Source organism: Clupea harengus, chromosome 18, assembly GCF_900700415.2.
Source record: "Clupea harengus chromosome 18, Ch_v2.0.2, whole genome shotgun sequence".
Taxonomy (NCBI): domain Eukaryota; kingdom Metazoa; phylum Chordata; class Actinopteri; order Clupeiformes; family Clupeidae; genus Clupea; species Clupea harengus.
The window spans coordinates 7595356-7607768 of NC_045169.1; the positions used below are offsets into that span (position 1 = coordinate 7595356).

Consider the following 12413-nt stretch of genomic DNA (forward strand, 5'->3'; position numbering starts at 1 on the left):
GCGGAGTAAAAGTATAGATAATAGCTAAAAAATGTAATGGAGTAAAAGTAAAAAGTATGCACTATTATTTTTACTTAAGTAAAGTACAGATACGTAAAAATGTAAAAGTAACGAAGTAAAAATACTTCGTTACATTCCACCACTGCCTCTTCGCACTCCCACACCATGTGTAGGAAAGTCCCAGTTTGTTCAGGTTGACAAAAGGTACAATAAGGATTGGGAATGGCGTTGGCTCTAAATCTGTGGTTTTAAGACAAAGCTTTACCATTGTGTTTCTGTTTGGAAATGTAAAAAAAACTAGGTTTTGAGTGCACAAGGGAAACTTTATGAGTAGTCACTCACTAATGTTATGGTGTATGTGGATTTCATTTTGGAGTTGTTTTTGTGGTGAAGTGAAGAGAGACCTTTTTGCTGGAAAACTGGTTGTTAATTCTCATCCTGAGGGGGAGGATTTTCTCCCATTTCACTGTCATCTTCCCTCTGTTTGTCATAGCATACCTTCCATGAGGGACAACAGACCTTGCACAACCCATACATTCCAAGTATCACTATGCACGCCCATGCCAGGTTGGTACAGCAGAATGCAGCCCGATAGAGAATCTTCTCACAATATTCCGGAGAGTGTCTGGACTCGTAGTCGGGTTGAAATGCTCCGTAGACATACACACTACCTGCAACACATGTTAGATGTGGGCATTACACAACAGAAAACAGAAGAGATATAAGGGATGTGACATTACTATGCACATTGTCTTGTGTGGATTATTAACAATAACAGGACATCATGTTTCAGTTTAGACCAGTTTAGACAGTTTAGACCTGGCTTGATTTTGTTACGTACATGTGTTTATTCCAGTTTTGAGCTTTACATTTCATTCCAAATCAACAGGGATACATTCCCCATACTATTTATGATCAGTAATAATCAGTTCACCATGCTTCCTTTTGTCTTTGTATTTAGATTTTCCATGTGTGCTTTAAGGGGACAATTGAAACACTAGCATAGTTATATTACTAACAGATATGAAATAAAAGTGACATATACTTATTTTATGTTATTATTTTGTATTTGTATACCAGAGAAGTACCAAGATATGATGATTCAGTATATTGTGACAAAGAAGAAAAATGTGTATTTGCACCGACTTTCTATTTTTACCTTTAGAAACGTACTTTCTCTTTTGTTTTGGTTTGTCTTCTTCATGTGAGGATTTGTTTATGAAACGATAAATCTGTCAAGTATCTCTCTCTCTCTCTCTCTCTATCTATCTATCTCATTCTTAACTGCAATCAGCCAGCAGAACAGAAAGCTGAAGATCAGAACACTGTCGATCATGCACCATGTAACACTGAGTCATGTTTATTTCTTGTTGTTGATATATAAGAAGTACCTGAATACATCCAAGAAGACCACATATTAGAGGGAAATCTTATTCTGCTTCTCCCTTCTGGTCTCACACATGTTGGCTGAGAGAGCTTAGAGAGCCACCACAGCAATAGCCATAAAAAACTGATTATACAGTACAGTAACAGATGGTTCAATCCTTTTCATGTACACCACTGTGTTCACGTACATTTGCAGATACTTTTTTGGACAGCTTTCTGCATCTGCACCGTCTTTCCATCGCGACCGTTCAGTCTCACATCTCTCATTTATTTTTGTTACATGACGTACGCAACACCCAACAACGCAGGCCCCCCGTGTCAGGCAGCACGTACAACAAAACCGACATACAGACCGTTAGCTTTCTAGACAGGGGAAGTGGGTGGTGGGGGTGGGGGGGTTTCAGGACCTCAAATGCAGGTACGAGTCATACAGACCATGCATTTGCAGGTTGCATTAGTCTGACTGTACACAACATGTTGCCTGTGGTCTGTGTGCACATGTGTTTGTGTGTGTGTGAGAGATAGAGAGAGAGAGAGAGAAAGAGATGTATATATATATAATGTAAATTACTGAAAATAAATGAATGGATGAATCTCTGCATGAAGTGAATCCTCTTATTCTTTGGGCATGACGTTTATGAAAAATGTCAGTGATATTATTGTTGTCAGTTAAATCCAATGGAAAGTGCTTTATTTATGTAAATGAATTAAATACTGGGAACATTGTAAATAAACCTAAAATCAAAAGTTTCCTCTGTAAACAATGTAAACAACCACCACCTATATGGAGATTCCTTCTGTCATGTGGGCGCATCTCGCAAAAAAAATGTATATTCTGGAAAAGTATATTTTGTTCTGTAATTTAATTCATAAAGTGACACCTTCATATATTCTAAAATCATTATACATAAAGTGGCATGTTTCAAGCCTTTTTTGTTTTAATCTTGACGATTAAAACAAAAAAGGCAGTAATTTGTGCAAAAGGAGCCCCAACCAAGTATTGAGTGCATAAATGAACATACTTTTTGGTGTTTTGTGTTAACTAGCTGATTAGAGCTCTTCTCAGGTCGACATTTCTGTATTTTAAATTCTTTATTGTAATATTTTGAGATACTGGATTGTTGATTTCCATGAGCTGTAAGCCATAATCATCAAGATTAAAACAAAAAGGATTGAAACAGGCGTTTAAATTATCAAATCTTTTCAGTTGATTCGGATGGGCAGCTGAAGGAATCTGACGTCCTACAAACTATTAAAAAATGGATACGTTCATGACTCGCACACCACTATCGCTGAGAAAATTATATATTTTTATTTTATGTTATTATTATAATTTTTTACTATTATTATTATTTTTCAATTACTTACACCAGAGAAGTACCAGATATGATGATTCGATATGATGATTCAGTATATTGTGACAAAGAAGAAAACAGTGTATTTGCCTTAACATCACAGTGTCTAAACTGTCACAGACTTTCTGTTTTTACCTTTATAAACTTACTTTCTCTTTTGTTTTGGTTTGTCTTCTGCATGGGAAGATTTTTTTATGAAACCATTAATCTCTTTTAAGTATCTCTCTTTACATCTCATTCCTCTCCTCATCCTTACCTGCAATCAGCCAGCAGAAGAGAAAGACGAGGATCGGAATACTGGCGATGATGCACAATGTACCATGGCCACACAACGCAAATAGCTGTAAGACCAGGAAGAATGCAGATCCCACAATTACATAGATGGGGACCATGGGCTCCTTGGGACAGTTGTGCAGGTGGATCAACCCTTTTCAGGGACAGGAAAATAGATATAAGTACAATTTCTAATTGAATATACTTATTCATGAGCACACTGTTATGCTACAAATTGTTTAATCTTAGTGGTTGCCGATGAATTTAAAAAACACAGGGGGTTGAGTTTGTGAAATACACACAAAGACAAAGATTCATGTACCTACCCAACGTTATGAGAAGGAAGGGAACGAGGCTCCCTATGATCTGACATCTCTCTGTGGAGGAACAGAGGGTACGTAAGGCAGAGAAGACATTTCTGTGCTATATGGCAACTTCTAAGACATGAACATACTTTGACCAATCGCTGTATGGAGCCAGATCACACACCACAGATCAGGGTCGTCCATATTGCTGAATCAGAAGAAGAAGTAATGAATGACTTGGACAGTATTTGTGTCAAAATCTCACATGTTGTCTCTTTTTCCAACTCTATTGCATCTCTGTCTTTCACACACTCTCTTTAGAACCTCTCCCTTTCTGTTTCTTAAGTTTGCCTCTGGATACATCCTCTGTGGAACCAGCTCTATGTATTAAGCACAAGCTATGTTGTTTTTTTCTTATTATTTAGGTTATGAGAGGCAGAAGCACCACATTGTTCTAAAACCAGCTAAACTACTCACGGTCTACTTGCAGCGGTGTTGAGAAGTGTCTGATTGTTCAGAGTGATACGCTACATAGAAACTTTTACTTTCATTTTCTATTATCATCCACAATGACACTGGCTGTGACAAAACACTGCATCAAATAGGCTTACCCAATCTTACGGTGATATATATCTGATGATTGAAATGATTGAAATAAATATACACCAATTGACTGAGGTGGTCACGACACGGTAAATGGAAGTCAGCTGGTACATGAAGCTTAAAGGTGGTGTGAAATCATGTTTGTGTTCCCTCCCATTAAGACACATCCAATAAGCCATAATATACTAATTATACTGTAATAGTAGGCATAACTAGCGTTCGAAGAAGATGATAACATGTCTTTGGCAATGTTGTGTGCAAACAATACATTGGACTTGGATGCATACATTTACCAAATTAACTGTGTTAGCATAAGTTGCTTTTAATGAGCATGGGGTGGCTAGTAGGTAAAAGACAAACAGATTGGACTAATTAGCCTAACAAGCAGTTTCATCTTTATGTGTATGGATACTTTACATCACGAAATGGGATTGCAAGAGCACCCTACATTTTAACAGCCCTACATGAAAACCTTGACCTTGACCTAGAAGACACAGGCCTCACCACTCAATTGGAGTCTGGAATTTTTCAGTCTCTAGGCACATTTCCTCCCACAGTAAGAAAAAAAGAGGAGAAGATTGCATTAGTCTCTTTCAATTTGTATCCCAGGAACAACTGCTACAGTGACAGGGGCGTAACTATAGGGGGTGCAGCAGGTGCGGCAGCACCTGGACCTGTGGGTCTAGGGGGCCCATAGTCGGGGCCCATAGATCATTTATGTCAATCTAAATAGTCTGAATAGCCAAGTCGCATTGCCAAAAATACTGATTACAAAAAATTACACTGACAAGTGCTATAGGCGGAATATGTGCGCGGGGGGAAGGGGCGTGGCGGCGGCAGCGGCAGCGGCAGCGGCAGCGGCAGCGGTTACAAACATGAAAAAAGGGTACAGGACTGTCAAATGTTTGGGAACCACTGCCTCACCACTGACCAGGGTCCTTCATAATAGCCTGCACCTGGGCCCGTCGTAACTATGTTACGCCACTGTACAGTGAGTTTGGTTTTTATAATAGCAAAGCATCATTTTATGTTCAGTCTGTTGTGGTACAATTGATGCTACTGGAAGTGAAAAGTGTCAAGTTATTATTATTAACACGTTATTAAAACATTATTAACGCGTCAATAAATTCCTTGAAAATATACAGTATTTACATGGGCAGAAACACAGTACCCTTTATACAACTGTAGCATTTGAACTCCTTCCCCCAGATAGCCTCCTTCCTGCTCCTCCTTCCTGCCATTACCTATAGGGTGTGGTCCTATCCCCACTCCTCTGTGTTATCCTACCTACATGAATGGTATAAATGCCAACACCTTCTTACTGTCAGGTAGACCATTCTCTGAGCAACACGCTGAAATCAACTCCAAAAATCCTGACTTCCGGGCCATTTTTCAATTTTGGCATGCTCATTATATTCTAACAACCTTACACGGTCTCTGTATTTGTACTGCCATTCCTACGGTCCTGTCTTTAACTCTGACCTTGGTATTAGCATTTGAATGGCTATTGTCAACATGTTGAATCCACTACACTTGGAAGGACAACCTCCAATAAACTGTACTTGTGTCTTTTCCAATAAACCAGGATGTCTGTGTTTCTGTGTGTCTGTGTGTCTGTGTGTCTGTGTAAAATCACTGTGAAATCTAAGTTCACAGTGTTAAGAAGTTTCTGTAAGCTTTGCTGAAGTGGTCCTTTGGAATAAATTACCGCTATTCAATCCAAATTGTAGGTCAAATTAAAAAACTTTATTAAGAAATTTTTACTCCACTTAAGCAATGGTTTTATTGAGATAAATGGCTAAAAACATATTCAAATTTAAACAAAACTCAACATAAACTTGGCCTATGTTCAGTACCGAAAGTTAATGCAGTGGGACCTGATATCAACACCGTAGCAATAGGAATATCTAGTGCTTTACTCTGGCCAGCAGAGAAAATATACGTCAAAACACTAACACGTCTTTCTTTTGTTACAGTGTCCATATCCGCATACTGAGGCAGATATACAGCGTAAATACTGTATGAAACACTGTTACTGTCAAATGAATTACTTGGTGTTTGGATACATCCACTTTGGTAACTTAATGTGGTCACAATGGATTGTTGCCGTGGCAGTGTAATTGGTACAACAAAGAGCAGCTGTGGAATCACAGGTCCGTCAGACAGTAGCTGGAGGAGGTCTCCACATAGTTTTTCTGTTCTGAAATGTTCAAAAATACTAAGTTTTGCCTGCACTAGGGAAACTTTATGATGAAGTAAATTCTAATCTTGAGGGGGAGGATTCTCCCCCATTTCACTGTAACCCCTGTTTTTGTCACAGGATATAGTGCATAAGAGAAAGCACAACCCATACATTCCAAGTATCACTATGCACACCCATGCCAGGTTGGTACACCAGAATGCAGCCTGATAGAGAATCTTCTCACAATATTCCAGAGAGTGTATGGACTCAAAGTCGGGTTGAAATGCTCCGTAGACGAACACACTACCTGCAACACGTCAGATGTGGGCATTACACAACAGAAAACATAAATATATAAGGGATGTGACATTACTATGCACATTGTCTTGTGTGGATTATTAACAATAGTTTATACAATAACGATACAATAGTTATTTACAACAATTTACAATAATTATACAATAGTTATTTACAACAATTTACAATGTTTGAGTCATATTGTGACAAAGAATAAAAATGTGTATTTTCCTTAACATCACACTGTCTCAACTGTCACAGACTTTCTGTTTTTACCTTTATAAACTTACTTTCTCTTTTGTTTTGGTTTTTCTTAATCATGGGAAGATTTTTTTAAGGAACGATTAATCTCTATTAAGTATCTCTATATATCTCATTCCTCTCCTCACCCTTACCTGCAATCAGCCAGCAGAAGAGAAAGACGAGGATCGAAATACTGGCTTCGAAGCACAATGTACCATGCCCACACAACACAAATAGCGTTAAGACCAGGAAGAATGCAGATCCCACAATTACATAGATGGGGACCATGGGCTCCTTGGGACAGTTGTGCAGGTGGATCAATCCTTTTCAGGGACAGGAAAAAGGCCATGTCACAAAAAATAAATATAAGTACAATTTCTAATTGAATAACTTATTCATGAGCACACTGTTTTGCAACAAATTTTTTAATCTTATAGTGGTTGATGCTAAATAAAAAAAAAACACAGGGGGTTGAGTTTGTGAAATACACACAGACAAAGATTGTGCAGATGCATCGACCCTTTTCAGGGACAGGAAAAATGTCAAGTCAGAAAAACAAAATATTCAATTAATTTCAAAGTATAATTTCAAACTGAATAACTTATTCATGAGCACTGTTTTGCTACGAATGGTTTAATCTTATAGTGGTTGATGCTGCATTGCAAAAATGCAGGGGGTTGATTTTGTGAAATACACACAAAGAAAAAGACTCATGTACCTACCCAACGTTAAGAGAAGCAAGGGAGCGAGGGCAACTATGATCTGACATCTCTCTGTCGTGGAACAGAGGGTACGTAAGGCAGAGAAGACATTTCTGTGCTTTATAGCAACTTCTAAGACATGAACATACCTGGACCAATCATTATGAGGAGCTGGTTCACAAAGCACAGATCAGGGTTGGTCATATGGCTGAATCAGAAGAAGAAGAAGAAGAAGAAGAAGAAATGAATGACAAAGTCTGACCCTCTATCTCTCCTCTATTTTCCACTCGTCTCCCACTCTTTACTGTTATCTCACACGTTGACTCTTTTTCCAACTCTATTGCATCTCTGTCTTTCACACACTCTTGTCTCTTTAGAACCTCTCCCTTTCTGTCTCTTAACTAACCTCTGGATACATCCTCTGTGGAACCAGCTCTACGTATTAAGCACAAGCTCATTTTTAGGTTATGAGAGCACTACATTGTTCTGAAACTAGTGAAACTCTACTCACTGTCAACTGGCAGCTGTGTTGAGTAGTGTCTGATTGCTCAGAGTGATACACGCCATACAACTCTTGCTTTTATATACCACGACGACACCGGCTGTGGCAGATCACTGCCTCAGATAGGCTTACGGTTTCCTGCTTTACTATTATCATGTGACATGGAAGACAGGCGGTGGTATAATGCTAATGTTTCTATAGATTCATGTTCCCTTGGCGGAGCTCTGATTAAATCACTGATGATTGAAATAAATATACACTGATCAACTGAGGTGGTCTGTGTCACACTCACAGATTACAAATTGTAAGACTAGAGCCCCCCATTCCACTAACTACTCACGCCTGGCCAACAACTTGAATTAGTTTTACTGTTGCTTTGAAAGACAATAGGACAGTCCTGACACCATCTCCTGTGACACCACCAATCAGCTCCAGCCCATCCGCTTCACCTCCCCCACCAAAGCAGGGGCCTGTGACTCTCCTCAGCTCCCCATCCTGGAGCGGGAAGTCAACAGACTCTTTAGGAGACAGAATCCCCGCAAAGCAGCCGGGCCAGACCGTCACTCCATCCATCCTGAAGCACTGTGCTGATCAGCTGTCTCCAGTGTTCAGTCATTTTTAACACCTCACTGGAGACATGCCACTTACCAGCCTGCTTCAAAACCTCCATCATCCCAGTTCCCAAAAAAAACAAGGCCCACAGGACTTAATGACTACAGACCCGTCGCCCTGACCTCTGTGGAGATTAAGTCTTTTAAGCGCATTGTGCTGTGCCATCTCAAAGCCATTACTAACCCTCTCCTGGACCCCCTGCAGTTTGCATACAGAGCCAACAGGTCTGTAGACGATGCAGTAAACATGGCCCTTCACTTCATCCTCCAGCACCTTGACTCCTCAGGAACCTATGCCCGGATCCTGTTTGTGGACTTCAGCTCTGCCTTCAACATCATCCCGGCTCTGCTACAGGACATGCTATCCCAGCTGAGTGTGCCTGACTCCACCTGCAGGTGGATCACAGACTTCCTGTCTGACAGGAGGCAGCACGTGAGGCTGGGAAAACATGTCTGACTCCCGGACCATCAACACTGGTTCCCCTCAAGGCTGCGTTCTTTCCCCTCTACTCTTCTCCCTGTACACCAACAGCTGCACCTCCAGTCACCAGTCCGTCAAGCTCCTTAAATTTGCGGCTCATCTCTGGTGGGGATGAGTCCGTCTACAGGTGGGAGATTGATCATCTGGTAACCTGGTGTGGACAGAACAACCTGGAGCTCAACGCTCTGAAAACAGTGGCGGTGGTTGTAGATTTCAGAAAGAACCCAGCCCCACCCACCCTCATCACCCTGAGAGACCCCCCAGTCGACACTGTGGACATCAGCTCCCTCACCAAAAAGGCACAACAGAGGATGTACTTCCTGCGGCAGCTGAAGAAGTTCAACCTGCCAAAGACAATGATGGTGTACTTCTACACCTCCATCCTCACCTCCTCCATCACCATCTGGTACGCTGCTGCCACTGCCAAAGAAAAAGGCAGACTGCAGCATGTCATGAAGCGTGCTGAAAAGGTGATTTGTCAGGGTTCTCAGGAAAGGACCCAATCGCAGACCAGATGCAGTAGAGTTCAGGGTTTAATTTCAAAAAAGGTAAAGCACAGAAGATCGAAAGGCAAAAACTCAGACTCAGAATTAAAAAAAAAACACAGGTACACAGAAGATTCCAACCTAGGAATCCAAACACACAGGGACACAGAAGATTCCAACCTAGGAATCCAAATATCAGAAGCACAAAAACAGCAGCTTAACTCACAGGACTTAGACTGATGAACCAACAGGGGACAAAGGAAAGACTGAACTTAAATAGCAAAAAAGGGGAAACAGATAGTAGGACACATGTGAACTAAACAAGGAGAATTAACAAGACACAGGACAAACCAATCAGGCAAACAAACAGGGTGATTAACAAAGCAGGTGTGGTAAAAGGTGACGGAAAAAACCAGGACGTGGCAGAAGGCAGGTGGGGGCGGAGCTCAAGATGACAACAAAGAATCACATGGTGTAAACAAACAAACAGTGGAAAGCACATGTGCAACAGCAGCGACAAGGAAACACAAAACAAAGACAGAGCAGGATCCGGACAGTGATTGGCTCCAGGACCCTGAGGCGTGCAGTGAAGATTGTGGCCGACCCCTCACACCCTGGACACAAACTCTTTGTGACACTCCTCTCCGGGACCAAAGCCTCACGCCACCAGGGGTACGTTCGTCGTAGGATTGAAGCTAAGTTAATCAATTGGCCTTTTAGCCCGTTAAGATTAGCGAGCTGATTGAGAACAGCAAATATCGGTTCGTTAACGGCTGATCCGCATCTTAATCATGTGGTTAATTTCAACCAGGCTAAAGTTATCATGGCATTTGCGCGTGCACGTCCTACTTCAAAAGGCAGGAAAGGTCAATCACCAAAACCATGATTTTCTAACGGTATAATGGTTCTAAACTCAAAGAAAAGGGCTCTTTTTTTCTCCGCTGGCGAGTAGGAGATGAACATGAACGCTTATGAAGAATACAAGACCATAATCATGGCAAAATTCAACACCACCACCGCTGTGAGAGCAAGGTGTGTTGGGATGTTTATATAGTGATAGCTATGTATGATTACCTATAGGCAAGTGTCCACTGGCGCTACTTGGAGCAGGACCGCTCGGGTCTCGTCGGCCAATCCTTGCCTTTCAAATCCATTCTCAGTAATCCAATCCAGCCGCGGAACGAGAATGGACCTGCGCCAATCGCGGCACTTCTCTCCATAGTCGAGAACTTGGCTTGAACTTGTGTGACGTTACGTTGCCAAGTTACGCAGACGCAAGCTCCTCAAGATTGCTGAAGCTACGACAACTCGTCAAAGTAAGTAAGTAACCACGACTTGTTTTTATTTTTCTCTTAGACGGACACACGTTTCATTTCCATATTGTGTTGATTGACAAGCCTAACTAACGTTAACGCTTTCACTGAAGATAACGGTTACATTATGAACTAGGTTATGCTAAGTCTTATAACTACAACATTGCTATGAATGGAAACAGCCATGTTTAACTACTATAATGTTACTCTGAGCTGAAACAGCCAAACGGCCGAGTATTGGCAGTGATTAAAGTAGTTGTTGAAAGCTTGTATCAGTTAGCTAACCATCTAGTTAGCTTGCTATCTGTATATGACGCCTGACCAGCGGTGTTAAGCGTCGTTTCTCGTATATCATACAACTACTGTAACTGATCATGCATAATATGATTGCTATTGATAACGATAACGGTACAGGAGTGTATGTTTATGTGCTGCAGTGTCTCAGTGTATTGTTCAAAGCATGCTCATATTCAGTGTTTACTTGTTGACTACTGTACCTATTTGCTTATTGTACCTGTTGTATGGTTCTAGTTAGTTAGCTAATAACATTGATTTAAATTATAAGCAGGTATTATAAATGTGTGCTGTGTATTTAATCTACATACACTTACTGCTGTAGGAAAAAAAAGTGCGTAATATTAAACATCACTATTATCTAATTTCAGATCACAAAGGAGCTGACTGGCTGTGGCAGGGGGACAGCTCTTTGGGTGACCTCCATTGGCAACGAGGTTGGTTAGATCCTGACCAGTGTCGTGACAGTGCAGGAGGGGCTGGGACTGGACAGGATGGAGTGATGGAGCGGTACCACCAAGCAGCTGTTCCACCCCCAGTCCTGCTATACGTGGACTGTGGCCGCTGCGTGAGTGAGGGGGCGAGTAAGCTGCAGACCAGGTACACCTGGCACTTCATGAGGAGGCTGGCTGTCGGCAGCACCACCACCGATGCTCTACCACACCTTCATGGGCTGCCTGTCTGCATGCCCCTTTGAGTGGGATGCAGGGGACCTCGCTCTGTTGCGGCAGATGACGAGGGAGCAGCTCAGGCAGGAAGGGGTGCTAGCCCTTACTGATCTTCTGGTGGACAGGAGAATAAGTAAGAGGGAGTTGAGCCAGTACTGCTGCAGGAGGACATGCGGCGTGGAGGCCGCCATCAGCCTTATTGAGCGGCTGCTGCAGGAACTGGTGGGTGGGGGACCTGACTGCTGCTGCCTCCATGCTGCACACAGGTGTCCCAGCCTCTCCTGATGAGTCAGGGTTATGTAAATTCATACTTGTGTGTAAAGAAGTAAAATCACTGTATCTGCTTTTTGTCCCACATCTGTTTACTAAATTTGTCACCCATCAGTTTTTATGTTTTTTTTCTTTCTCAGGCTGTGGATGACTCTGGGGTGCCAGGCATGGACCGAGTTGACAGCATGGCAGAGTATCTGGTGGAGCTGAGGCACCAGCTCTCTCTGGCCCTCACCAACCAGCAGGTCAGGAACATTTATTGTCTTACTACTTTCCCTCTGTGCCCTGTCATACATATTCACACTCATGTTTTTGTCTTTTCTCACGGGCTGTTGTGTTCTCTCTCTCTGTCCAGATGGGATCTCATCCTGAATGACTACAGGAGGATCAGGCGGCACATTCTAGACAATGGGGCTGTTATGCAGCAGACCACCCTGCAGCTGG

The 12413-nt window shown here is 41.9% G+C and overlaps 1 protein-coding gene across 1 annotated transcript; it reads right to left on the minus strand.

Moving 5' to 3' along the window:
• Positions 1–238: 238 nt before the first annotated feature.
• On the minus strand, positions 239–4071 carry LOC116224643 (transmembrane protein 272-like). The gene is made up of 5 exons (XM_031585047.2): positions 3797–4071; positions 3469–3527; positions 3341–3391; positions 2998–3168; positions 239–671 (listed from the first exon to the last, which is right to left on the minus strand). Exons 2-5 carry the CDS (start codon positions 3521–3523, stop codon positions 427–429), a joined length of 522 nt encoding a protein of 173 aa, XP_031440907.1. The 5' UTR covers positions 3524–3527; positions 3797–4071; the 3' UTR covers positions 239–426.
• Positions 4072–12413: the final 8342 nt, after the last annotated feature.

Coding starts and splice junctions, on each gene's coding strand:
- LOC116224643 (XM_031585047.2), bottom strand. CDS start 3,523: ATGGACGACCCTGATCTGTGGTGTGTGATCTGGCTCCATACAGCGATT. Junction 3,392..3,468: donor CCATACAGCGATTGGTCAAA/GTATGTTCATGT, acceptor GTTCCTCCACAG/AGAGATGTCAGATCATAGGG. Junction 672..2,997: donor CTTCTGCTGGCTGATTGCAG/GTAAGGATGAGG, acceptor CATGTGTTGCAG/GTAGTGTGTATGTCTACGGA.